General features: G+C 51.7%; 1 protein-coding gene and 1 long non-coding RNA gene across 23 annotated transcripts in view; one reads left to right on the top strand and one right to left on the bottom strand.

Annotated features, from left to right (window-relative positions):
• KIAA1217 (KIAA1217 ortholog) overlaps positions 1-19,320 on the top strand; it is a 425,610-nt gene extending 406,290 nt beyond the window's left edge. For 14 of the 22 annotated variants that reach the window (XM_077153831.1, XM_077153731.1, XM_077153709.1 and 11 more), the window contains 10 exons: positions 2,207-2,606; positions 5,830-6,013; positions 7,141-7,304; positions 7,984-8,151; positions 11,137-11,256; positions 14,450-14,491; positions 14,645-14,722; positions 14,830-16,350; positions 16,885-17,007; positions 17,681-19,320. In XM_077153831.1, the coding sequence (XP_077009946.1) occupies positions 2,207-2,606; positions 5,830-6,013; positions 7,141-7,304; positions 7,984-8,151; positions 11,137-11,256; positions 14,450-14,491; positions 14,645-14,722; positions 14,830-16,350; positions 16,885-17,007; positions 17,681-18,187 (3,307 nt within the window). In that variant the 3' untranslated portion in view covers positions 18,188-19,320. The remainder of the gene's footprint in view (positions 1-2,206; positions 2,607-5,829; positions 6,014-7,140; positions 7,305-7,983; positions 8,152-11,136; positions 11,257-14,449; positions 14,492-14,644; positions 14,723-14,829; positions 16,351-16,884; positions 17,008-17,680) is intronic. The other 8 variants (XM_077153751.1, XM_077153710.1, XM_077153892.1 and 5 more) reach the window with 2 other exon arrangements.
• LOC143677652 (uncharacterized) lies at positions 1,002-22,105 on the bottom strand. Its single transcript, XR_013172776.1, has 3 exons — positions 21,943-22,105; positions 21,644-21,836; positions 1,002-1,175 (listed from the first exon to the last, which is right to left on the bottom strand). It is a non-coding gene; the product is annotated as an uncharacterized LOC143677652 (long non-coding RNA).
• Between the last annotated feature and the right edge of the window lie 2,401 nt (positions 22,106-24,506).

Below are 24,506 nucleotides of genomic sequence, written 5' to 3'. Positions count from 1 at the left end.
GGGGAAGCGAAGGGAACCCCCAAGCGTGGGCCAGGCACCCCGCCCCAGGAAATGGGGTCACAGTGAGGAAGGATGAAAGGCTAAAATACCCGACGCTGTGCCTCTGTATAAAATGCCGACACCGACGGCTGCAGCTCTGAGTTGCCGGCAGTACCCGCAGTGACAGCTCGCCTCGCTGGTGCCCTGCCCTGGATTAGGGGTGCTCCCCTCCGCTAAAGGCAGTAGCTGCCTGCTGCAGGCACCAGCGCCCAGCGCCACGTGACCCCACACAGGTGCAGCTGTTCCCTCCTTATAGGCAGAACCTGAGCCTTGGGCACTTCATTGCAAGTGAGAAGTTAGGCTGGGGAATGAACCCATGGTTTGACTCCAAAGGGTTTTCTTGTTGGGTTTTGTCTTCCTTATCTCACAGCCAAGAGATAGGCTCTCCCTACCCTAGTCTTGCCCAGTCGGGTCACAGACTCCAACCAGGCAGACAGTGCAGCGTTAGGAGGCGTTGCTCTAGCCTGGGCTGAACCCATCAGGCAGCTCACACCGGTCAACCAGCTCCCCTCCTCCGCAGCCCCTGAGTTTTCCGTTTTTTAATAGAACTGAGAAACTGGGCAGAACCTTTGAGAACGTGGACCAGGTTTGACAGCAGATCACAAACAGAGGTGATACATAAATTCTTATGTTACTTCCTAGGTGAATTTTAATCAATATCTATAATCATTTGGCCAGATTTCTAAAAGAAGTCTTTGCAAGTAGCAGTTAAATTTTAGACAAATTACAAACCATAGGAGCAACTTAGGTTTTTCTAGTCATGAAAGGCCTCAAGGAAGAGCCCCATTTTAAAATGGTAACGCTACAAAGCAAGCTTATCATCACCTGTATGAATTCTAGGATGTCCGGGAAATTCTGAATTAAAACAAAAATCACCTTCTCCTGTAAGTCCATGTCAGACTGAGTGTAGGAAGCAACTGTGTCTGTGTTAAATTTACATTCATGCGTTTTAAATTGCCAAAATGATTTATTTTCTTCCATTAGGATAAAAATCTGTTAAAAGAATTTTTCATTGAGCTCCCATGGACCCAAATGCAGGAACCCAAGCCCGAAATTTCACATACACTCCTCTTATTAGGTGCATCTGAAGTAGACAGCAGGCTGGCACCTGACACCTCCCATCTCGCTTCTCTTTCCTGAAAAACAGTGAAGGGAAACTTTTAGAAACAGCATAGAATGATGAAGCTCAGTATTTTTCTTGTATTCAAGGAATGCAAGTTCTAAAAAAAAAAATAGGATTGTGTGTTTTGAATGTCATGGGACTTTTCGACTGGAAAATACTCAGTGGTAAGAATGATACATAAAACCAGTAACTTAAAAAAAAAATTTTAACTGCCATCACAGGCTTTTCTACTAATTAAATTAATTTCTTCTTAGCATTTTCTGCATATAAGGTACATACTTGGGCGCCGCAGAGGACTCAGAGAGGAAGGGAGGGATGCGCACGCCCGAAGGAGGTCACACTGATCAGGGGAGACAAAGCCAGTGGTGGTCACAGAACAGAGCAGCTTAGGGGCAGGGGAAGAGACCGAAGTGTGCGGGGCGGAGGCCTAGCCACCCGGGGCTGCCCTCTGGGCACGTGAAGATGTAGATGGCGTGAGGGGGGCAGAGCCGGAGACCAGGCCTGGTGACTTGTGTCCGGAAGGAAGGGAGCGGGAGACAGGGCAGGGCCTAAGTCACGTGGTGGATCAAGTAGGATAGATTTGGTCCTGGAGGTTGAAATTGCCCAAAGGAACTTTCATACGTAGGAGGCTTGACGCTGGGTTGCGCGTCACTTTATGACGTCAGTGATAACCCCTGAGGAAGGCTTCACCTCATCATCACCATCTGCCGTCTTCGTCATCATTACATTGTACAGCAAAGTATCTGAGGCCCAGAAAGGTGCAGGATTGCTCTGACATGACATGGCGAGGACATGGCGGCTGGTATTAAACACATGCCTGTCCTTCCACTGCACCAGGGGCACAGATGGACAAACGGCTCAGAAAGCAGCTGCCAGCGAGACCTGGGGCTTTGGGGAGCTGCTGTGGAAACAGCCTTAGAATGCTTTAACTTTGGAGCAGTGTCTTGCCCAGCTCTGTAGGGCACATGGTAGGAGCGCAGGGCTGTGGCAGGGCGACGTGGCGTGTCTCCGCAGCTAATGCAAAGCCCCGGTGGTCTCTTGTAGGCACGTCACCGACGGGCTCCTGAAAGGCGCCGACGCCGCCCAAGCCGCGCAGTACGTGGCCATGGAGAAGGCCACCGCCGCGGAGGTCCTGGGGGGCCAGGAGGAGGCGGCCGACGGCAAGCTGGTGGCGGTGCCCCTGAGTGGCCTCACGGCCCGGCCGGTGGCTGTGCAGCCCCCGCAGCCGTCCCCGACCCCGCCGAGCCAGGCCCAGCCCCCGCCGCAGGGGAGCGGCCCCCTCCCCGCCAGCCCGCCCGCCCGCCTTCAGGAAGGGGGCTCCGCTCCATCGCCTGCGCAGGCACCCCCGTCCCAGCAGATGCCCCTGAACGGATCCAGCGTGCAGAGCTTGCTCGTCGAGGAAATCCATGGCGCCAGGGCCAGGGCCAGGGCGGTATCCATCGAGGTAGAGTCCTGGGCCCCTGTCCCCCACCCACCCACCCACCCCCACCAGTGCAGGGGCCCACACAGTGTGGCTGGGAAGCGGGCCTGTGAGGGTTTCCCACCGACTTGAAGGAGACATAGTATTTGGGTAAGAAGAGGGGGTGGGGAGGGCATTCCCGGGCCCAGGGAGCAAGGCCTGAGACCCTTCTGGCTAGAACGAGACAGGAGAACCAAGGCTGGAAAAATAGGCTGGAAATAGATTCGGAAAGGCTTGAAAACCAGTCCAAGATACCTCGGTTTCCTCTGTAGGTATCAGACAGAGCTGCAGCTTTTGGCCAGTGACTAAAGGGGCATCTCCAGGAGATTAATCTGGAAGCAGTATGAAGAATTGAGTAAGGTGGGGGGCTCTAGAATAAGGGAGCCGGATGGGAAGTTATTACAGGGGACTAAGAATAAAAGACAGCAGCAGTCAAAATTATAAGAGAAAGCTAGCTTTTATGGTCATACACATAGAGGTTTTTAAATATTCTTTTTCCCGGGAGCTGGAATCAACCCTGGGGTAACCCATTCTGCATCCCCAGATCTCTGCTCCCTCGTTCCCACACCTTCTCCTCCACTCACTCCTCTGTGCCCAGCATCCTGGCTCCTGCCCCTTCCTTCCTCTCCAGTTGAGTATGTTCTGGTGACCTCTTCAAACTGCTGAGGCTGTGGTCAAGGCCACGCGGCCTCTGAACACTAAAAAACTCTCTGTTCCAAGGCCAACGGCTGCATCCCTGATCCAAGGCAGCTCCTCAAAATACTATATCCCTGGAGGGGGGGTGGACATGTCATCGGGTGAGTGAGGTTCTTTACCAGTGCCTGGTCGGGCTGGCCAGGGCAGAGGCCAGCAAACCCATTACCTCTGGAGAACCCATGTCTCCCCCACTGTCATCTCCATACTCGAAGGATGCCATTGCGTGTCTTGTTTGTTTAACAGATGCACACTGAGCACAACTTCCCGTTGTGGTGTGTGCATTTGAAGTCTTGAAGGGGACTTAGGAGTCACCCAAGCAAATGCCCGGTCTGCATAACAAGGCCTGGGTCTTCCTGCCGGTTCTGCCAATGACTAACGGGGTGAGCGTCAGCCGGTGGCACTGAGCCCGACTGGTCAGGCATCAGAGCCCCAGTGGTAGGCAGAGAACGAAAGGGCCAACACTATGGCCTCTGGAAACCAACCTCCATGGAACATGTAGATGCAGGAGATGATAAATGCAATGAAAAAGAGTTAAAGAGGATGAGAATGGTCATGGCACTGGGCGTCGTTTACATACGGGAAATCTTGGGCAAATCCCTCCCTTCCCTGGGCCCTAATATGTGGTGATCTGGTGATCTCAGGATCCTCTTCACTGATCCGGGAGCTAATTTCCACTCTGCCCTCCTGGAGGGATTACTGTGCCATTTCTCAAGTCACAGGGAAAATGTTCTTTAAAACAATGTACAGATGTTTACAAATACATGTTTCATATTTTTTGCATCTCCCCTGTCGTAGAGCTTGATGGCACTTACAGGTCATCCACTAACCCCCTTGTTTTATAAGTAAGGGAAAGAGGACGAGAAATCATATAGCAATGATTTGGTAGAACTGGAACCAGAGTGCAGAATTCTCGGTTCCTAATGAGTGTTCTTGCTTTTGTTTCTGTTGGTTGTAGTACTGTTGAAAGAGTATTTATTTACCATTAGTAGACATGGATAGTAAATAGTAATAATTTAGTGAATGAATGGGTTTCTTTTTTTCTTCTTGATAAGAGAAGTTTGGGTTTATAAGAAATCATGCATTAAGTACAGAATTCCCTGTACTTAATGCATGATATGCCTCCCCACCAGCAACACCGAGTATTTGTATGGGATATTTCTTACAATTGATGAGAGCACGTTTTTCACCTACACTATTCATTAAATCCATGGCTTGACTTAGGATTCACTGTTAGTGTTGAATAGACCCATGGATTTTTTTTTAAAATCTATTCTGTTACCATATGTATAATCTAACATTTCCCCTTTAATCATATTCACATATATATTCAGTGCTGTTAATTGTGTTCACAATGTTGTGTTGTTACCACTACCCTCCATTACCAATACATTTCTGCCATTCCACGTAGGAGTCCTGGACATTTTAAACTTAACTTCCTGTCCCCAACCCCACCTGTCCCCTGGTTTGCTTCTCATTTTAAAATTAGAAATTAAATTAGAAATTTTTAAATTGCTGCTTCTAATTTTTTTAAGTCAGTGAGATCATACAGTATTTTGTGTTTAGCTTATTTCACTCAACCTGACGTCTTTGAGGTTCGTCCATGTTGTCGCATGTATCACAACTTCATTCCTTTTTGCAGCTAGATAATATTCCATTGCATGTATATACCATATTTGTTTATCCATTCATCCGTTGATTGATCCTTGAGTTACTTCCACCTTTTGACAATTGTGAATAATGCCGCTACGAACATCAGTGTGCAAATACCTATTCAAGTCCCTGGTTCATTTCTTTTGGGTATACGCCTAGTAGTGGGATTGTCATATGGTAATTCTACACTCAGCTTTCTGGGGAACTGCCAAAGTGTCTTCCATAGCAGCTGCACCATTTTATGTTCCCACCAACAAAGAATGAGTATTCCTGTTTCTCCACAGCCTCTCCAACATTTGTTATTTTTCTTTCTTTTTTTTTTTTTAATGGCAGCCATTCTAATGGGTGTGAAATATCTCACTGTGGCTTTCCTAACCCCAACCCTGCTGGCTAATGATGTTGAGCCTCATTTCGTGTGCTTTCTGGCCATTTGTATATATTCTTTAGAGAGATGTGTGGTCAAGTCTTTTGCCCATTTTCAAATTGAATTGTTTGTCTTCTTGTTGTCAAGTTGAAGGGTTTCTTTATATATACTGGGTATTAATCCTTTAGCAGATGTGTACTTTTCCAAATATTTTCTCTCATTGCATAGGTTGTCTTTTTACTTCATGCTAAAAGGATGCTCAAAGTCCTTTGAGAAACCCAAGTTATCCATTTTGATGAGGTCCCATTTATCTATTTTTTTGTTGTTGCTTGTGCTTTGAGTATAAGCCAAAGAACCATTTCTTAAAACCATCGCAGGTCTTTTACTCACACCTTATCAGTTACGCCTCCTCCCCAATCTTCCAGGAAATTTCTGTCATCTCTTTGTTAGCTTCTCTCTCTGCTTTTTAATCTTTCTTCATTTGCTATTTAAATCCAGAAAGCAGAAAGGAAATGGGAAGAGAAAAGGCAAAACCTGGACCACTATAACGGGAAAGAGTTTGAGAAACTCCTAGAAGAAGCTCAGGCCAATATCATGAAGTCAATTCCAAACCTGGAGGTGCCGCCGGCCGCCAGCCCCTTGCCACAGGGGGATCCCGCGGTGGACAAGCCGGAGCGCCCAGGTAGGATGTGGACCCACTGCGGACATCTGTGCAGCCTGGGCCGGCCGGCCTCAGGGCCCAATGTGCCACCCACAGACACATGTTGGTTGGTGTGACCAGATTCTCACTTCTCGAGGATCACAGGCCATGGAAAGGCTGGAGGAGCAGATCCTCAGGTTCTCCGCAGCCTTGCTACAACTTTGTAATGCCTCTAAGGACCAGTGCTCTTTGCTAGGAGGTGAGGACCAGGCCTCATAAAGGAAAATTCCACTTCCCAGCCTCTGCTCTCCCCTCAGTTGTATGACACTTCACAGAACCAGCTGGGAGCAAAGGAGGCCTGCACTTAAAACAGGGCCTGAGCACATCCCCGGAGGGTGCAGGAGCTGACATGGCATTTGGAGGTGGCATGGGCCGTGGCCCTTTTGGACCAGCGTGTGGCCCACTAGCCCAGCTCCCCCGGGCAAGAGCCAGGGGCAGGCCCACTGCACGTCATCACGCGCCGGTAACCCTGACGGGCTCCCCAGATCTTCATTATAATTTGAAGTAGGAACTCCTCAAAAAATCTCCTCTGAACAAGCTTTCTCCTGCCCTCACCAAAAAGATTCTGGTCCAACACCCTCCTGCTAATATTAGTTAATTTCCACCTGAAAGGGGCAGGCCCTGGAGGCCAGCACTGCGGGCCTGGACTGGCCTTTAGGCTCTGGTCTGTCATCTTTCCACACAGTAAGTTCATTCCATGATGACAGCTCATACTTACAGGGCGTCCACAGCGCACCCAGGCACCTTTATGCATATTAAGCCGCTGAGAACTTAGAGCCGGGTGCAGTGGATTTTTCTTTTTTTTTTTTTTACATGGGCAGGCTCCGGGAATTGAACCCGGGTCTCTGGCATGGCAGGCAAGAATTCTGCCACCGAGCCACCGTGGCACCGCCCTGCAGAGGGTTTTATTTATTGTACATGTTATTAGACTGAGGCTCAGAGAGGAAAGCACCTAGTACAGGATCTTTCTGGGATTTACGTCCAGACAGTCGGGGTCCAGGCTCAATACTCCGGAAAGAATAGAGAGCTTTCTAAAGCTTGTGGAAATATGCTGGATGTTCCGGCCATTCGGGCCGTGAGACATCTTGCAGTGGTGCGCTGTTTTCCAGAAGAGTCTCCAAATGCGGAACAGGACTTGGAGAAACTGGGGGGCAGGTCCCCGCCTCCTCCCCCCCCACCCCCGCGGCGGAGCTACCTGCCGGGATCCGGGCTCACGACCACGCGGTCGGGCGACGTGGTGTACACGTGCAGGAAGGAGAGCGCCGCTGCGAAGGTCTGGTGGGCTCGGCCCCGGGAGAAGGGTCTTTGGGTTCACGCGGTCTCTCCAGCGAGCTTGTCCCCATCCTTGTTCGGGACGTAAAACGTAGTGAGGCAGAGAAGAAAGGTGCTGAGGCAGCCCATCTCCATCTCCAGGGAGCAGCCTAGATGGGAAGCCGAGCTTGTCCCACCAGCCTGCACCCCGTGAGGGCAGTTGTTTCTGGACTTCTGGCTGTAGCAGCGCAGATGGCAAACCCGGGCCACTTCCCCAGCAGGGCCTCGTGAGAACGGGGGTGTGGAGGGAGAAGCCACCGGAAAGCCACCTTTTAAGGATGGCTGGGATTGGCTGACGCAGCTGTGGGAGTCCGTATGGAGAGGGTTAAAGGAACTTTAACTTCCACTTTGCAAGTTTTTCTTTTATGGTAAATGTACGGGAGGGCCTTTCTTGAATGCTCCAAATGTCAGGGAGCTACAATCTTACTATAGTTCTTCAATCTATTCATCAAAATGGTGACTTGGGCAAACAGAATCCAGACTAAATGTAAGGAGATAAAATAGCCTTTTGGCTAAAATTAGAGCCCTAGGAAGCCAGCATACTAGGCAGCTGGGGGCATAAGTTCTTCTTATGACCTGTCACTCTGTTTGCCAGCATCTGGGGACGGGGAGCCAGTGTCTGTGGTTTGAATTTTCCACAGGCCAGCAGTGAAGATGCCGGACCAACCCCTCAAGCTAGAGCCACAAAATGTGCCACAGAGGAGCCTGCCCCTGCCTGGACCCAGACCACACCACCGGTCACCACCTCCTCGAAGGATGATGAGGACGATGAAGAAGAAGAGGGAGACAAGATAATGGCAGAACTGCAGGTACGTGGCTGAGGTGACCAGCAAGAGCTCCCTGCCTTTCCATCTGGGACTCCCTCCGGGCAAGGGGCCCGGCAGAGGTCCTGGGGGCCTGCGGTGTTTAGGCTGTGTCTTCCAGCCTTGGCCTCCAACCTTGGCCTCCGCTGCTCCAAGAGGGCGCCCACCAAGCTCGGGCACCTTTAAAACCTGTGTGAGGAACGACCAATTCACAGAGCAACTCAGGAAGGTTCCAGCTGAGAGATTTCATAACACTATCTGGCAGGACATACTGCTTTTTCATTCAGTCTTGAACCACTTGACAGCATCCTAAAAGCAGTTTTTAAAAAGGAAATTAGAAGTACCGCCATCCTCTCCTGTAGATGAGGACTGGGTGAGGCGCACTCGAGGTGGACTTTGACACTTAGAGGGGCTGCCCCTGGATCCCGTGCTCTCTTCTAGCCACACTAGGGTCCTCTTCGGTGTCAAAACCATCTTTTCACATCATCTGAACAGCTGAATAATTGTGTTCACATTTTTCCCTTGCCTATTTGGGGAATGATGCTTTATTTGTTAGTGTTAGATTTTATATTTTCACTAATTGATACAATCCATGCATAGGTCATAGAAAGGGGGCATATTTGAGCGATATCTGAGTATCATGAATGTGAATCTGGCCCAGCTTTATGTCCTAAGAACTTGTCTCAGCAGAGCCATTTACACAATTCCTAGACCAAAATCTGTTCATACAGGATTTCATTCTGACCCGTGCTTATTACTGAATTTGTCTGCCACTCAGCAGGCCACAGCCTTCCCACCTGTGCATCATACCGAAGCTTTGTGTGAGCCTGTGGGCCTGCCCTCTTCCTTTGCAGTGGGGAGATCCTTTAAACCACATCATTTTCACTGCAGCTGTCCTAATGTGGTTTCCGTGGCAATGCCAGCATCGGGCTGCTTGGATGTCATGGGGAAAACAGGGCAGCTGGTGGATGTGTCACATCCATGATCCCCTTCGAACCGTGCGTCAACTCACAGACTTGCCCAATCAGATTGTTCACAGCTGTTGAGATGGGCTGGAGAGTTTAATTCATAGGAGCCACAGATTCAGGAAGTTAGGTGGCTCCTAGAACCTTTGAGAGCGTGGCAGTCTCATTCCTGCTAAAGCTTGAGGACCCTCCGGCCAAGGACACGGGCTTCTCAAGGCTGCTTATTGCTGAGGCTGCTGCTTGTCCTGGCTGTGCAGATGGGCTTGGGGCCATTTGTTGTAGTTTCTGCCGCCCCCAGATTATGGCAGGAACTGATCATGGCTCAACTGGACGGCAGAGCACCAGGTTGTTTTAAATCCGTGCAAGGTGAGGCTCTGCTGATAACCCCAGAAGTAGGGATCTTCACCTGTGGATCAGCCCACACTGGTCCTCCAAGACAATCGTTCCTCCGTACCTCGGCCTTCCAGCCCAGCCCGTGAGGGTCTTTCCCTCCACTGAAGTCCGCATGACTTGGATACCCTTTTTGACATCAAGCTTTATTTATTTACAAAGGGTGGAGCGTCTGGCCTCCTGCCCTGGTTTTGGTGGTTAGATAACAGGTGAATGAGGTGCTACCAACCCCTCGTGAATCTACCAACCCCGTGAGCCTCCTGCTCGTATAGGGACTCAGCCTGCAAATCAGAGACTCAGCCGATGGCAGTGGCCCTGCCAGTTCCTTTGTCTCTGGAATTAGACCAGGGGCTGGACAAGGAGCAACCACAGCCCCTCGTCACACAGGAAAGCTCAGCATCCCTAGGCATCCAAAGAGACCACAGGACCCCGATACCCAGGAGCTGCCAGCCCAGAGGCGAAGGACCATGGCCTCAGCGGGCAGTGCTCTGGGGTCAGGAGAGGCGTGGGGCAGGTGGGACAGGTGTGCCTGAGGCTTAACACAGAGGCCAGGTGGCAGGAACTGAGCAGTAGGACCCAGTGGTGGGAGTGGAGCTCAGAGAAGGTTCTCCTCTCCAGCTATATTTGTGTGCCAGGACCAGAACTGAAATCTCAATTTAGGGGAGACACAGGCCGTCCTTTTGGTCTGCAGAGTCATTTCCGAGTGACAATATTTGACATAAGGAAAACATCAGGCAATTATTTAAAATGATTCATTTAAATAAGTAGTTTTTAATCTGGCTGCAGGTTAGAATTATTTGGGAAATTTAAAAACCTAAAACCAAGCCCTACAGCCGAGAGATTTCAACTTAATTATTCTCTGGGTGACAGAGTTTTTCTTAAGCCAGGAGATCTGTAGCCAGGCTGAGAAGCACTGATCTCAATAAACGGGGTCCCTGGGCCACCCATCCCTCCTGCTCCTATGCTCCTGCTGCCCATGTCCTCTCCAGGGCCCAGCTCCCTCTCTGCCTGGTAGCCCCAGCCTGACTCTTTCGTGTGTCCCTCTGGGCTGGCACCAGCTCCCTGCCTCACTGCACACATGCTCCACTTCCAGAGATGAGTCTTGGGGCTTGGGCAGCCCCCCTAAGCCCCCGGCGACACAGCTGCAAATGCCCATCACTTTCACCCAGAACAAGCTGAGAGCATGATAATACCTGTTACCATTTCACAGTATGACTGGTAAGGACTGCTTTTATTTCACACCCTGAAGGTTTAAAACATCTCATGCATGAGCTTTTTCCTGGAATTGTAATATAGCTGGCCCATAAAAAAGAAAAGAGTGAAGAAAAAACAGAGGCAAGGGAGCTTCTTGCTTTGTTTTAATTCGTTCCCATTCAAAGTGCAGTGGCCCACTGAGCCCGACTCCGCTTCCCCAGCAGCTGGGAGGTGAGGGTGGCACTTCCGAGGGCTCTGCTCGCTGCGAGGTGGCATGGCCGAGGAGGGGCCGGAGGCGTTGCCCGCAGGAGGCCGGGTGCGGAGAGGGTCCCGCAGGAGCTGCTCCCGGGCCGGCCCCCACAGCGCTGCTCTGGCCCCCGCCTCCCTCCTGCCAGCCCGGCACCCCTAGGGCCGGTGTTAACCTCCTATTTTAATTCCTCAGGCATTCCAGAAGTGTTCCTTTACGGACGCAAACGCACACAGTGCTGCTGAGCAGTCTCGGCCCGACAGGCACGTAAAGGACGCTAGGCCTGGGCCCACGGCCCCACCCAAGGACAGGAAGGTAACGTGGCACCCGCGCCTCTGCCACGCGGCCCTCACTGCCCCTCTCCTCCTCGGACACTAACCAGCTCTCCTGTGCTCATCCTCCTGTGCCTCCCGCCTCCTCCCGCTCTCGTAACCCACCCAGGCCCCGGTTTAGGTTTCTGTCGGAGCCGAAGGGCTCCGGTTTCCAGAGTGTGCTGCTGTGCCAGGCACACGGTGTGGTCTGCACAGAATTTAGACAGTAGCATCCCGACTAAAGGGCAAATGCCTGTCGAGATCTTCTAGAGCACCCACAGAGGAAAACAGAGACAGCAACCCAGCAGGTCAGGGTTCTTCTCATTTTTAGCATGTCTTCTGGATGAAAAACCTACCTTAACCATAGGGAAGAGGCCTTGGAAATGCAGTGCAGGCTGTCCATGTGTCGGAGGCCACACAAGGCTGTGCTTAAGGATGCCAAACAGAACTTCTATTAAGTAGTACTAGTTCCCAAAAGTTACTAGCTCTGGTGAAAAATAGGCTTGGCAGCATTCTAATGCTTCAGAAAAGATGGCCAGACTCTGAAACATAAGGAAAAGATGTCAGCCTAAAGGCTTGAACTTCAAATTGAGTCAGAGCCAGAGGCTGCATCGAAATTGCCAGATAGAAAGCTGACAGGGACCAACTCCAGGCCTAACATTTTTAACTAGAAACTTGTATTTCAGGACTCAGAAGTTCTCGCTTCCTTTACGTAAAGGCGAACAAATCAGTCTTTAACATGGCCTGGTAGTTCCTCCGAGCTTCAGTCCCTGTATCAGGGACCTCACCCTCCAGCACAAACACTCAGTGAGTTCGATGTAGGATCATAAATCTGGGGACTAGTTTAACATGCCTGCCACGTGAAACTGTGAACGGGATTGGGGGCTGTCTCTGTGCACAGGGAAAGATTATTATTGCTAAATCATACTGAAAATACATTGCCACTTCAGTTTGTAGCATTTCCTTATGTGGCCTTATAAAAACCAACCCTTGGAAGCACCTGGCGTATCCTGAGTTCATGCCATGCTCTGGGGCAGCGTGACAATTTCTATTTAAAATATCGACTGGAAAGTTGGGATTTCTCAAACATCCCTCTGGAACAACCATCGTCTCACTGTAGAATTTTCTGATTGGCAAGAACATTGCATGAGGTGCCTTACCCTGCAATTAGATACCTCTATTCTGTTCATACCCCATTCAGCCTGGCTAAGGGCCCCTCAGTTAATAAGCAGGTCTTTATTAGATTGATAATAAAGGGTTTAATCACAGATGCTTATTCTGAATATTTATGCCTCATAATAGCCACGACTATCAAACCTGCTCTCAGATTATTGTCACTGTTAGTCTCTTCCGAGGCCATTCATCTGTTTCCATAAATCAGATGGTTTCTTGAAATTTTCTCCTGTCATTATAAAGTTCCAGCCTAGCACTTCACTTTTTTGCGGTTGTCCTATAACATGTCTTTAATTCTAGCTTTTTGTCCATATGCATACTGAGTATGTTTTATGAGTTGTCCCAACAATCTAAATCTCAGGGCTATACTTAGATGTTCAAGAGGCTTAATTAGCTTTCATTTAGATTCATGACTATCCACAACTATAAAGAAATAAATCATTGTGAAATCACATGGAGAAGGTAGTCAGATTACTCGGGATAAGGTTAGGTACTTGCTTTGAAACCTTCATTTCTTTTTCAAGCTCAGTGATAAAAATGGCATCTTTATCTCCAGGATTTTCCATCGGAATGTTTCTGCAACCAAATCAGTTTTAAAATACACATATCGCAGAGTGGCCTTTGAAATGGTTAATGAGGATATGGGGGAGAGGGGGCCTGTCCACTCAGAACCGATGCTGCCCCCCACCCACCCAGGCCAGGGGGAGCCTGCATCTACTTTAGCCTCCATGCCAGCCCCTGATGTGATTCAGAGGGTAAATTCTCACTCCTGTCCTGGCGTGATCCACTCATCTCCATGCTTGGGGTTCAGACAGCAGGCCGAGATCTCATTTAATTTTTCTTCTCAAAGCCTTTTCCTTGATGTGCTGGTGGTTTTAGAGTCTAAATTTAAAACCCCAGAGGAGAAGCTGTGTTGTTCAGTGGCAGCAGCTGAGGCACAGCACTTCTCTGGGGACTTTGCAGAATGGTGGAAAGGGAAACAGGAGTCAGATGGCTGGTGCCTCTCATGCGTTCTCCAGCACCTTCACGTGATTAATTCAGTTCTGTTGTCCGTTATTCCTGGAGTGCGTCTGAGCGTCCTTTCCACCTCCCCCCAAGGCAGCAGGGCTGCGGGCTCGGGCTGTGCGGGGACTCTTGTGCTTGGTCGTGTGGTGGGACAGCAGGTAGCCCACCCTGCTGTCGTCACCTCCTCTTCCTGGAGCGTCACAGTAAGAAAGGGCGGCTGTGCTGGGCGCGGCCATGGCACTGTGGCGGGTGGGGTTACGGCAGGGTCTGAAGTGAAAGGGGTGCCAGGCCTGAAAAGGCTGTGGTGACCCTCTCCATCCTGGGCCCTGACTGTCGGACCCTTAAGTTCTGACTCATGGAGAGACCCTCAGAAAGTACCTGCCCACTGAGCAGAGAGTATAGAGACGGAAAGCTGAGCCATAAGTCGGCACCGTTTTAGCATGTGATACCTGTTTGTGTAAGTATTTAGCTTATAATTTGGCAGCATTCTCACCCTAAATTTGGATTTGACCATCCTGACTATTTATTAGTTTGAAGGTTATTTTGACCCTTTAAATGTACAGTACAAACTGCAAGGACGTTTTGAATCTGTCATTTGACTGGGGAGATATAATGTTTTCTCATCTCAGAGTTCTGCTCCTAACCAATGCAGAAGCCTTGCTAGGTCAGTTTCCATGAAGTAAGCAGAGAAAGGTGAAATAACTAGCTGGAAAGAACATGAACTGTCTCCAGGTCCAGTTCCTAAGCATGCAGGTAAATCAGAGACCCAGAGAGGTGAAATGACTGACCGAAAATAACAGTCAAGTAGCAAATCGATATCAGAATCAAAGTCTTCCACTTGCCAATACATTGTGGTTCTTACCTGACCCTGCCATTCTTCAGGTTTCAGATCTTGCACACTCTGATGTTAAAAAGAGGTTGTGAGGCTAGAGAATGGGTCCCTTTATTCTCTTAACTACTCCCCCACAGAATTTTAAATACTTGAAATATTTTCCTAATCGGGTTTTCATCTTGTACAGACACAGGGCATTTTTGGCAGTTGGAGAACAAAGCAGCCCAAGGTAAACGGCGCCATAGGCTTTGGGACTGGTGTGTGAAAAATGTGCTTGGCCCAGCATGTTTTGGAAGTGTGATTAGAGGAGCAGCTTAGTTGTCGTCCACTCTGGGGGGGGATGTGGTTTTGTGGAGTAACGTGTCCTACACTGTTCTGCCAGAACTTGGAAATTTTCCACGAAGAGGTTCGGAAATCTGGCGTTGAGTATGAAAACGGCCCCCAAACGGAATCCCGAAAGGTGAGTTTGCTCTGTGCCCCGCGGCATACCGTGCCGATGAATTACCTTCCTTTGCAGATCCTGAAATTTCTGATTAATGCCTGTGGCTTCCTCCCGCTTCCCTCCAGGTCACTGCGGGGGCGCTGTGGTCTAGCGAGCGCCCTCCGGACAAGTGGGAAGGAGGACCGGACAGCAGCGCCGCTGATGTGCCCGGAGCATCAGGGTATAAAGCCAGCATCCTGGTGAAGGAAAACGCCACGTCCGATCAGCGTGTCCTCGGGGGCGGCAGAGACTGTCCCCAGAAGAGCGTGTGTAAGGTCCCTTCTGGTCTCCCTGGCATTAGTTCACTAGAAGATGAAGCAAGCCGAGGGCCCCAGGGCTCAGGACTGCCGAGCCCTGTACCTGCCGCTGAGAATCCGAGGCTGAAGGACGGAGAGACGAGGCTGATGAACGGGCCGGGACCCGGGCATGCCGGAAAGGGCCCCCCGCCCCCTCCCTCGAGACCGGCGGATCTGGGCACCCACGACCTCACGCCCCAAGATCGGGAGCTTTCCGGGGCCGACTTCGGCCGCGTGGTGCTGAGACCCAAGGGTGCGCGGGGCGCCGGCGTGAGCCCGGGCGGGGACGGGGCGGAAGAGGGCGCCCGCGCCGACAACATCGCCTTCATGATCACCAGGACGGCCGTGCAGGTCCTGTCCAGCGGCGAGGTCCGGGACATCGTGAGCGCCAAGGGGGACGACGTGCAGACCATCACCATCGACGGCCCGCGAGAGGCGGCCTCCCGGCCGGGCGGCCCCCACGGCGACGCCCCCGTCGTGTGCCTGGATAAGAAGCCCGTGGTGATCATTTTCGATGAGCCCATGGACATCCGGTCTGCATACAAGAGGCTCTCCACCATATTTGAGGAGTGTGAGGAGGAGTTGGAGAAGATGATGACGGAGGAAAAGATAGAAGAGGAGGAGGAGGAGGAGAATGGCGACGCGGTGGCCCCGGGTCAGGCCGCCCGGCCGGGCCACGAGCAGGTGGCCTCCCCGCGGGCAGGGCGCACGTTGCAGCTGCTTCCGCGTCCCGCAGAAGCCCAGCCCCTGGGAGCGCAGGAGAGCCACGAGCCCGAGCCGAGCCCCGTGGGCCCCGCGGATTCTCCAGGCTCCGAAAGCAAGGGTGAGGCCCCGGATGACCCATTTGAAAACCCCAAGAGAAAGTTCAAATTCAAGTTCCCTAAAAAGCAGCTCGCCGCCCTCACGCAGGCCATCCGCACGGGCACCAAGACGGGCAAAAAGACTCTGCAGGTGGTGGTGTACGAGGAGGAGGAGGAGGATGGCACCTTGAAGCAGCACAAGGAAGCCAAGCGCTTTGAGATCACCGGGTCGCATCCCGAAGACGTGCCCCAGCACGTGCTCCGGAGACGCGAGCTGCCCGGCCCCGAGGGGTCGAGGACGGACGAGATCAGGAAGAACGCGTACCGCACGCTGGACAGCCTGGAGCAGACCATCCGGCAGCTGGAGGACACCATCAGTGAGATCAGCCCCCGAGCCCTGCCCCACGGGGACTGCGGGGCCCACGAGGCCTCTCCCCGAGCCCTGCTAGTCTCCGATGAAGTCCCCACTGCCCCCGACCCCCCCACGTCAATACCTGCAGCTTCTCGCAAGGTACCTTGGTGTTCTGGAATGTGAAAAGCCCCAGCTGCTTTCCTAAACCTGCCATAATCGCCATTAGCAAGAGGTGTCTTGTGATTGACTTGCTTCCTTTCAGGTGGCTCGTTATCATCTTTTTTTTTTTTTTTGTCTGTTCGCCACGATCCCTGTCTCTTCTCCTTTCTCCCTCACCTTCAGAGCGACGACAGCTCGGTGTCTAACAGCTCGTTGGCTCTGTTTTGACCTCTGTGGCTGATTGGTGTTGGGTACGTGCGCGGACTCGGGGCCCACCGTTGGCTGCGTGAAATGATTGCTCTGACGCTCACATTAAAATCCGTTTGATCAGTAGTGGAGCGGTTGGTTGTTTGATTCTTCCCATTAACCACAGCGGTGTCTCCGGATGTGCCTCCGGGGTCTGTCCTGCATGCAGGGGCGTGGCTTCTCACACTGAGCTTCTCTGCTCACAGTGGGGCGGCCTCGGCGACAGCGGACTCATGTGCTTGTCCTTCTCTTCTCTTCTCTCTCTTGCTGTCCACCCCCCACCCACAGGGCCCCGGCGGGACCCCGCAGACAAGCAGGATGCCGGTGCCCATGAGCTCCAAGACCAGACCCGGCAACCTGGACAAGCCCGGAAAACAGTCCAAACTGCAGGACCCCCGCCAGTATCGTCAGGTAGTTTTACCTTAAACCCCATTGCGGATGGACGTGTCGCTGTTGAGAAGCAAGCCACTGGTTTAGCTTATACCAAATAACAGATTTTCTCTGTGAGATACGGTTTAAGTAGGCATCCTGGATCTGGGGGCACGAAGAAAGTCTAAAAGCCTCTGTTAAACTTTCACCCCACTTTTGCATGCTTGCAATAAAACATCTTTTCTTTTGTGACTCCAGATTTTAGCTCTTAACACACTCGGTGCCAGGCCAGTTGACTTTTCCTTGGTGAATGCTGTGATCCAGGAGACCCCCTGGGGACACCCTTAAAACCACCTAACCCCAACCCAGCCACTGACCCCCTTGCACTGGAAGCACATTAACTCCCCATCAGAGCCCCCACCCCTGGGTCCTCTCCATTCACGGTGGTCCGGCTCGTGGAGGCGGGGGCCGGTGATGGGGCAGCCTCACAAATATCACTCTCCCTTTTTCCTGTCCTGCACAGCCCTCGCTTGCCTGCTTGGGGGTTTCTTGCAGGTCCCCTAGAGCAGGGCAGGACTTAGCTCAGGCCTGAACTGTTTTGTTTTGGTTTGGTGTTCCTTTTTTATTTAAGTATTCTCGGAAAGGCTGTGTCACAGGCCCCCGCGCACTGGCGACCAGCTTCCTGATACCCTGTCTCCACCGTCTCTGTTTGCAGGCTAATGGAAGTGCTAAGAAATCTGGCGGGGACTATAAGCCTCCTTCCCCCTCCTTGCCCGCCTCTAAGATTCCAGCCCTTTCTCCCAGCTCTGGGAAAAGCAGTTCTCTGCCCTCTTCTGGTGGCGACAACCCTAACCCCCCCAACCCACCTGCTGCTAAACCCTCAGTTCCTGCTTCTAACCCTCTCAGCCCCCAAACAGGACGGCCTGCTCACCCTGCCTCCCTCATCCCTTCTGTCTCTAACGGCTCCTTAAAGTTTCCGGGCCCCGCTCATCCAGGGAGAGGCCACCACGTCTCGTTCCCGCTGCAGACTCAGAATGGCCGAGCGGCGCTGCCTTCCTCCTCCTCCTCCTCCTCCTCCCCGCCCTCCCCCGCCTCCCCCAGCCCCTCCAGCCAAGGAGCCAAGAGCTTCAGGACCCCCCACCCTCCCAGCCTCGCCAGCTACAAGGCACAGAATGGAAGTTCCACCAAAGCCATCCCACCCACAGCCAAGGAGACTTCCTAAAGGCCACACCCCTTAGGCACGAGTGGGAGTTTCCTTAAAAAAACATACTTGTGACAGTCTGCAACAGCTGCTTTCACAAAAGAATGTAACGTGTTGCTGTGTTGTTTGAGGCTTGATGCTAAGTAAGTGCTGAAGACTGGATTAATAGCGTTCAGTAAAGCTGTTTGGTTTGGTTTTTGTTTTTTACTTTGTTGCTATTGTTATTACATAGTGTTTACTGTTTCTGCTCAATACCTGCTAAATGAAGTAAGCATGAGTTAGAAGAGAGTATGTGGTAGAGAGGGATGTGAGAGAGAGAGAGAGAGGCAAAATGTATGAAAGCATGTAAAACATGTATGATTCCAGAATTTTAGTATGTTTTGTATAAAAATATTTTTCATTACGGAGACTAGAAGTGAACAGAGAAATACACAAGTGTGACTATACAAATTGTAAAGCAGATACTATAATATTTCCTTTTATTTTAGTGTTATTTAGCTTTATTACAGATTTCTATTTTTGTCAAAACTCCATGATTCCTTTCAAGATCTTTTTTGCCAAAACATTTTGATACTATAGCATTGTACATTTGAAAGTAGCATGCTGGACAAAAAGCCAATGAATTTCCACACGAGCCAACAGGGAGGCATGTGTGGAAGGCAATTTAATCAATCCTATTGCACTGTCATGAAATTTATGTATAATAATTTGCTAACCCAGATGAGCTTTCTTTTTCTGTTTTCTTTTTTAACATACTGGGATTCTCTAGTTGTTTTCCTCGTGGTAGCTCACCCCTTCCTTTGTTTTCTGAGACCTGGTAATCCCACTGTCGCATTCTGGATTTTAAAATGTACACTTCTGTATGGTTCTATAAATGGATACACTTTTGTAAATATAAGATATAGACATAAAAACACTGTATGTGACAGCACATAGAGTAGTTTCCCACACCAAAGTTAATTTTTATGCATGCTTTAAAAATATATATTTGGGATGAGCAGAAATGGGACTATCCATAAATTTTTAAAAAGCAACAAGTTTGCACAGCTAGGATGTTTTTGTAAATAAACGTATTTGTATAACACAGTCATGTAATATACAGAACCTATAAGCAGAGACTTTGCAAAACTAAATAAAGGGCCGCATGCTTATTATTTTTTTGTACCTTGTCACTGTAACTACTTCCTAGTTCAAAGAACAAAATGTTACTACTATCATGTTAAATGTTTCTGGCTTTGAGGGCATTAGAAGTTCTGTGTACCCCACACTCACTCAGGCAATGCTGCTTTGGGGAAAGCTCTGGATTGTAAATGCTGCACTAATAACGAGTTCCTGGTAAATCCATCGCACGTGTGCTGTGTTCCTGTGTAACCCTCTGTCTTCTCCGCGGCAGATGGAGGTTTGGTTAACAGAAAGCAAATCTGGAATTGGGAGTTTTCACCCTCATTTACCTGAGGGGCTCTTATTACTTTCTCTCTCTCTCTCTCTTTTTAAAATCTCCAGTAAAAGTAAAGTAGAAATAAAATGCCTTTATCACTGGTATTTATTGAGTTCTCAATTTAAAAAGCAGAAAATACTGTTGGTTTGGGGGGACATATGTGAGCTATCCTTACGTCTATGATTTCACTTTAAAGGAAAGGGCAGAAAAGCGATTGAAATTAATACCAACATATGATTCAACCGGAAGAAAAATCTCGAGCTTATCAAAATATTTAACTTGGTGGATTCATGTGAGGTGTAACTATACTTTAGAAGCCCAGTTGTTAGTGCTCCCGAGCCTTGAGTTTACTGAGCTGAGATGCCTTCACCAGAAATATTTATATTATTTGTTGTAAGATGAGATCGTGAGTTTTGGGTAGGCTTTCTTTAGCTATAAAAGGTCCGGGCATTTTAATCCTGTCCCATGAGCTCTTCAGCAATGACAATATGTTAAAATATATAAACTGGCTAGCTAATTTATGCCAGTTTATGTGCTAACTGAGATTTCTTTGTAAGCAGTTTCAGAGTACGGCGAACTCTTTATGGCTTAACTTGAGAATTCCCAGAGCTACGGAGAGGTCAGATAGGCCTCGGTCAATTTCAGGACAGGCCACACCGACATCATAAGGGAAAAGGCAATAAGGAGAGGCCACTGCACTGACCCACCCCCATGACATTGGAGGAAAAACCTCCAGAATAGAGAGGCACTGGATCCAGGGGTGCACGGCCACTCTAGGATGACACCTGGCACGAAGGCAGCTCCGCTCCCCAGACACCTGAAGTGAGTGAGATTGGGAATGAGGAATTTCCAGATTCCCTTAACTGAACACCAGCGGACTCTCTGAATGCTTTAGTTTGCTAAGGCTGCTGGAATGCAATACATCAGAGATGGACTGGCTTTTATAAAGCGGATCAATTTAAGTACAAATGCACAGTTCCTTGGAGAAAAGATGTGTTGGCGCGTGGCAGTGTGCCCTGGCCCTCTCTTCCAGCTTCTGGATTAAAAAATGGCATCCCCTAGGCATTTCCTCTCTGCTTCCCCAAACATCTGGGTCCGTGTGGGCTCACGTTGAGGTGTGCTGAGCTGCTGAGCTGGCTTCTGACTCCTCCTCTTAAGCCTCCAGCTGATTAAATGTGACTCATTGTGGGAAGGCACTCCCCTTGGCCGACTTCAGATGCAATCAGTCATAGATGAAATTCACATGTTAATGATTTAAGTCCACGCCAACAGAACTGGGCACCATCACCTGGCCAACTTAACACCTGAAACTACTACAGTGAAGCTGGCCATTTAGCTAAAGATTATTACATCTGGAAAAGAATCTTAGAAATAAAACATCTGGGCTTCTTGGGGTCTTTGTAACAACTCGTTCAACCAGTATTCATTGAGTGTGAGGTGATAACGGGGTACCTGCTGGCAGTGTGACCCTGGGTGTGCCTCAGTTTCCTGATCCGGTAAAGGAGAATAATAGTGGGACCCTCCGCATAGGATTGTCAGCAGGGTTAAATGAGGTTTGTGTGTTAGAGCCGGACACACCCTATGCCCTTGATACAGGGCAGCCAGGATTTCTGGGGTCTTACCGTTACCTGTGCCCTCCAGAGGCTTACTACTGGTCCTCCGCCTCCTCCTCCCTCAGGTCCGAACCCGCCCATCTGCGGCTCCAAATGCAAGGACAGGAGAGGGCCGCCGGGAAGTGGAGGCTCACCCGGCTGCAAGCCAGGCTTCAAAGGTCATTTAGCCAAAGTAGCCGGGTGACGTAGTCAAGGGGCCCAGTGCGGCACACGCGCCTGGGGAGGGCGTGGCCATGGGGGACCGGGACGAGGGACTCCGCTCGCGTGCGTCCCTCCGCAGGGCTGCGCGCACCATGCAGGCGGGCGCTCTCCCCCCAGCCCCGAGGCCAGGTTCGCTCAGCCTAACCCGCCGAGCGCGCAGGCGGCTTCCGGAGCCCCTCTAGCCCCGACCCTTTAGCTGCGCGGGCACCGGGCGCAGGTCCTCACCCCTTGGATGTGTCCGCCCTCCATGCCGCCTGGCACGGGCCAGCTGTCCTGCCAGCGTGCTCCGCATGCACCGCCCTCCAGGGCGGCCTCCCAGGGCCCTGGGGCCGGCTGCGCGAGGTCCGAACCCGCCCATCTGCGGTGAGGCGAGGGGGGCGTCCGCGGTGCGACTCCTTGGGAGACCAGGTTTCCGCCTCTGCGCCAAACGAATGAGCCCGCCGCAGGCACCCGGCCAAGAGGGGCTGCCCTGCCTTCAAGGCAAGGGGGTCAGGCGCTCTGCTCCCGGGGACTGCACGACCCACCTGCGGCCCTTGCTGGAAAGAGAGCGCTGGGAGGCTGCTGGGTCCCCTTCTCCCTGGGTCCCCTTCTCCCTGGGTCCCCTTCTTGCCCGCATCTCCCTATCCCAGAGCCCCAGGCGGGCGCTCGCCCCCCCCTGCCCAGAAAGCTCCCCCACCTCCCAGCCCCGCCACCGCCCTCGCCTCCCTCAGCATTCGCCCCGCCCCTCCGAGGCCGCCGCCACGTCGAGCCACGCCCCTGACACGTCTGCCTCCGCCCCTCCCAGCCCCGCCCCCAAATAAGCCACGCCTCTTCCCCGCCCTCCCCGTTCTGCCACGCCTCTGGGTGGGGCCAGGCCCCGCGGCGCTACGGGTGCAAGGCAGCCCTGGCCCGAGAATGCCCCCCGTGGGGCCCCCGGGCTCCCTCCCGCGGCTCCCCGCGCGGGCCGTGTGAGTGGGCGGTTCGGGCCCGGGGAGAGCGAGGAGCTCAGTCCAGTTGGCTGGGTCCGACGCCCCCTGTTCAACCAGAAATGAGCCTTGGGACCCCGGCCGCACCCCAGCTTCCGAAGCAAGACGGATGCGTGCTGCGTGCACAGCGGGGTCTGGGGGCGACCCTGACCGGGTACGGTCGCAGCGCCTCTGGCCACCGACAAAGCCCAGCCCGCTGGGTGACGCGACTTCTCCCAAACCGACTCCGCTCAAAGCTGTGACCTAGATAAAGCACAATCTTCCCTTGTTTCACACATTCCTGGACGTTTTCCTGCATATTTAAAGAAATGGAAAAAAAAATCTGCTTCTATGTGATGCGGAACTGGCTTGAGGGGCCGGGGGACCCCCAGGCGCGGTCCTGCCCAAGGACACCGCACCCCGGCCACGCTGCGAAGGTGGACACCCACCCACACCCCGGCGTCCCGAGAGGCCACAGCCCGGGCGGAACCGCTGGTGTAGACGAACCCACGACGGCTTCACCTTTGAGAGAGTCAGGTCGGACCCCAAGAACCCAGCAGTGCCCAGCGGCCACGGGACTCAGGAAGTGACCCCCCCCCCCCCCGTGGCAGCACTTAGGGGACACTTCTGGGACTTCATGAAGTCCCATCTCCTCCACTAGCAGTTGCTAGGGCAGGGTCGGGAATGCTGGCCGGGAAGCCGGATGGGTTCCCCCCCGCCCCAGGGTAGATCCTGGGGTTCCAGGTGCAGCCAAAGGGCTGCACCCTCAGATCCTTCCCTCCCGGGACCACGTCACCCTGCGACGCCTCTAAAGTGAGCACGTGGGAACGGTGCGGGGGGAGGGGGGGCAGGTGACTAGTGGGCCAGAGCCAGAGCAGCAAAAGAGCCCCGGGAAGCCAGACCTTGCCCTTGGGGCAGCCTTGACTGGCTCCCAGGACTGGGAGAAGATGACTTCTCTTAGAAATCAAGTCCGCTCCCACTAAGGCCACAGCCGGCCCACGCAGATCTGCCCTCACCTCTTGTTTTTCAACCTTTCCAACTGTTTTCTTTTTTCTTTAAATAGTTGACATTTAAGGACTTTATTTTTATCTTCCCAATAAGGACAGCAGCAATTATCCTTAGGTGCATTTTTAATTTCGTGAGGGGGTTTTACATAAATTTTTTTATTGAGCCTTTTTGTTTTTAATTAGAGAAGTGATGTGTTACAGAACAATCATGTATAAAATACAGGCTCCCTACCTTGCATTGGTGTGGAACGTCTATTACAACTGATGAGAGCACATTCTTGGCTGTGTTTTGACATGGCTGAGCCAAGAGATTGTTTTGTTTGCAGGTAGCTAATGTATAATATTCAAGTGCTCTCCTGATTGGTGTAAGTTAAGGAATTGATCAAGGAAGTACAGATATTAGCTCCTCCTTTAGCTTCTGGGGGCCCTAAATGTCCTGAAAAATGACTTCACAGATCTGTCTAGATGAAGCATTTCAAGTTGCACTTGTTATGGAAGCTCCACTTGACAGCAAATGTAATTTCCATGATGTATTTCCAGAGTCACATTTTGGCCTCTATTTGATGTCCTATGAACATACAAAGCAAAGCAGCAGAAGTGCAGACCAGTCCACTGGGCATGGGGTTGGGGGGGGGCTCAGACAATGTGGGGTCTGGGCTTAGGGCTAGAGGGCTGAGGGACCACCGCTGGGCAGGAGAGAAAAGCCGGAGGCAGCCTTCATGAGGTCAGGAGGGGCGGGCAGCAGGCAGAGGGTCAGAGGGGAAAGGTCTCTCCCCCACCACCAGCCCTTAGAGACCGGCCCCTCCAGAGGTGGTCCCCCACAGCCCAGTACCGGCTCCTCCTGTCAGCATTAACCCTGCTACCCCCACTCCATCCCCTGCCCCCGGCTCTGCCCCTTCCTCTCCTTTCCTTCAAGGAAAACTCTCTTCAGAGTCTGCGTCCCCTCCTCCCCAGCTCCTCAGCGTCTGCTCTCACCCCCACCATGCAAGTGACTTCCATGACCTCCCCAATGCATTGGGGATTGTGGCCCCCACCCCCATGCACATGCTCTCTTGTACCTGCCGGCCTGTTGACTCATGTCTGGAGGTGACATGCATGCAGGCCACCTGGACAGCGGACCACTGACCCCACGGTTTC

This window comes from Tamandua tetradactyla, chromosome 1 (assembly GCF_023851605.1).
Source record: "Tamandua tetradactyla isolate mTamTet1 chromosome 1, mTamTet1.pri, whole genome shotgun sequence".
Classification (NCBI taxonomy): Eukaryota; Metazoa; Chordata; class Mammalia; order Pilosa; family Myrmecophagidae; genus Tamandua; species Tamandua tetradactyla.
This window is presented reverse-complemented; position numbering and strand designations above follow the sequence as displayed.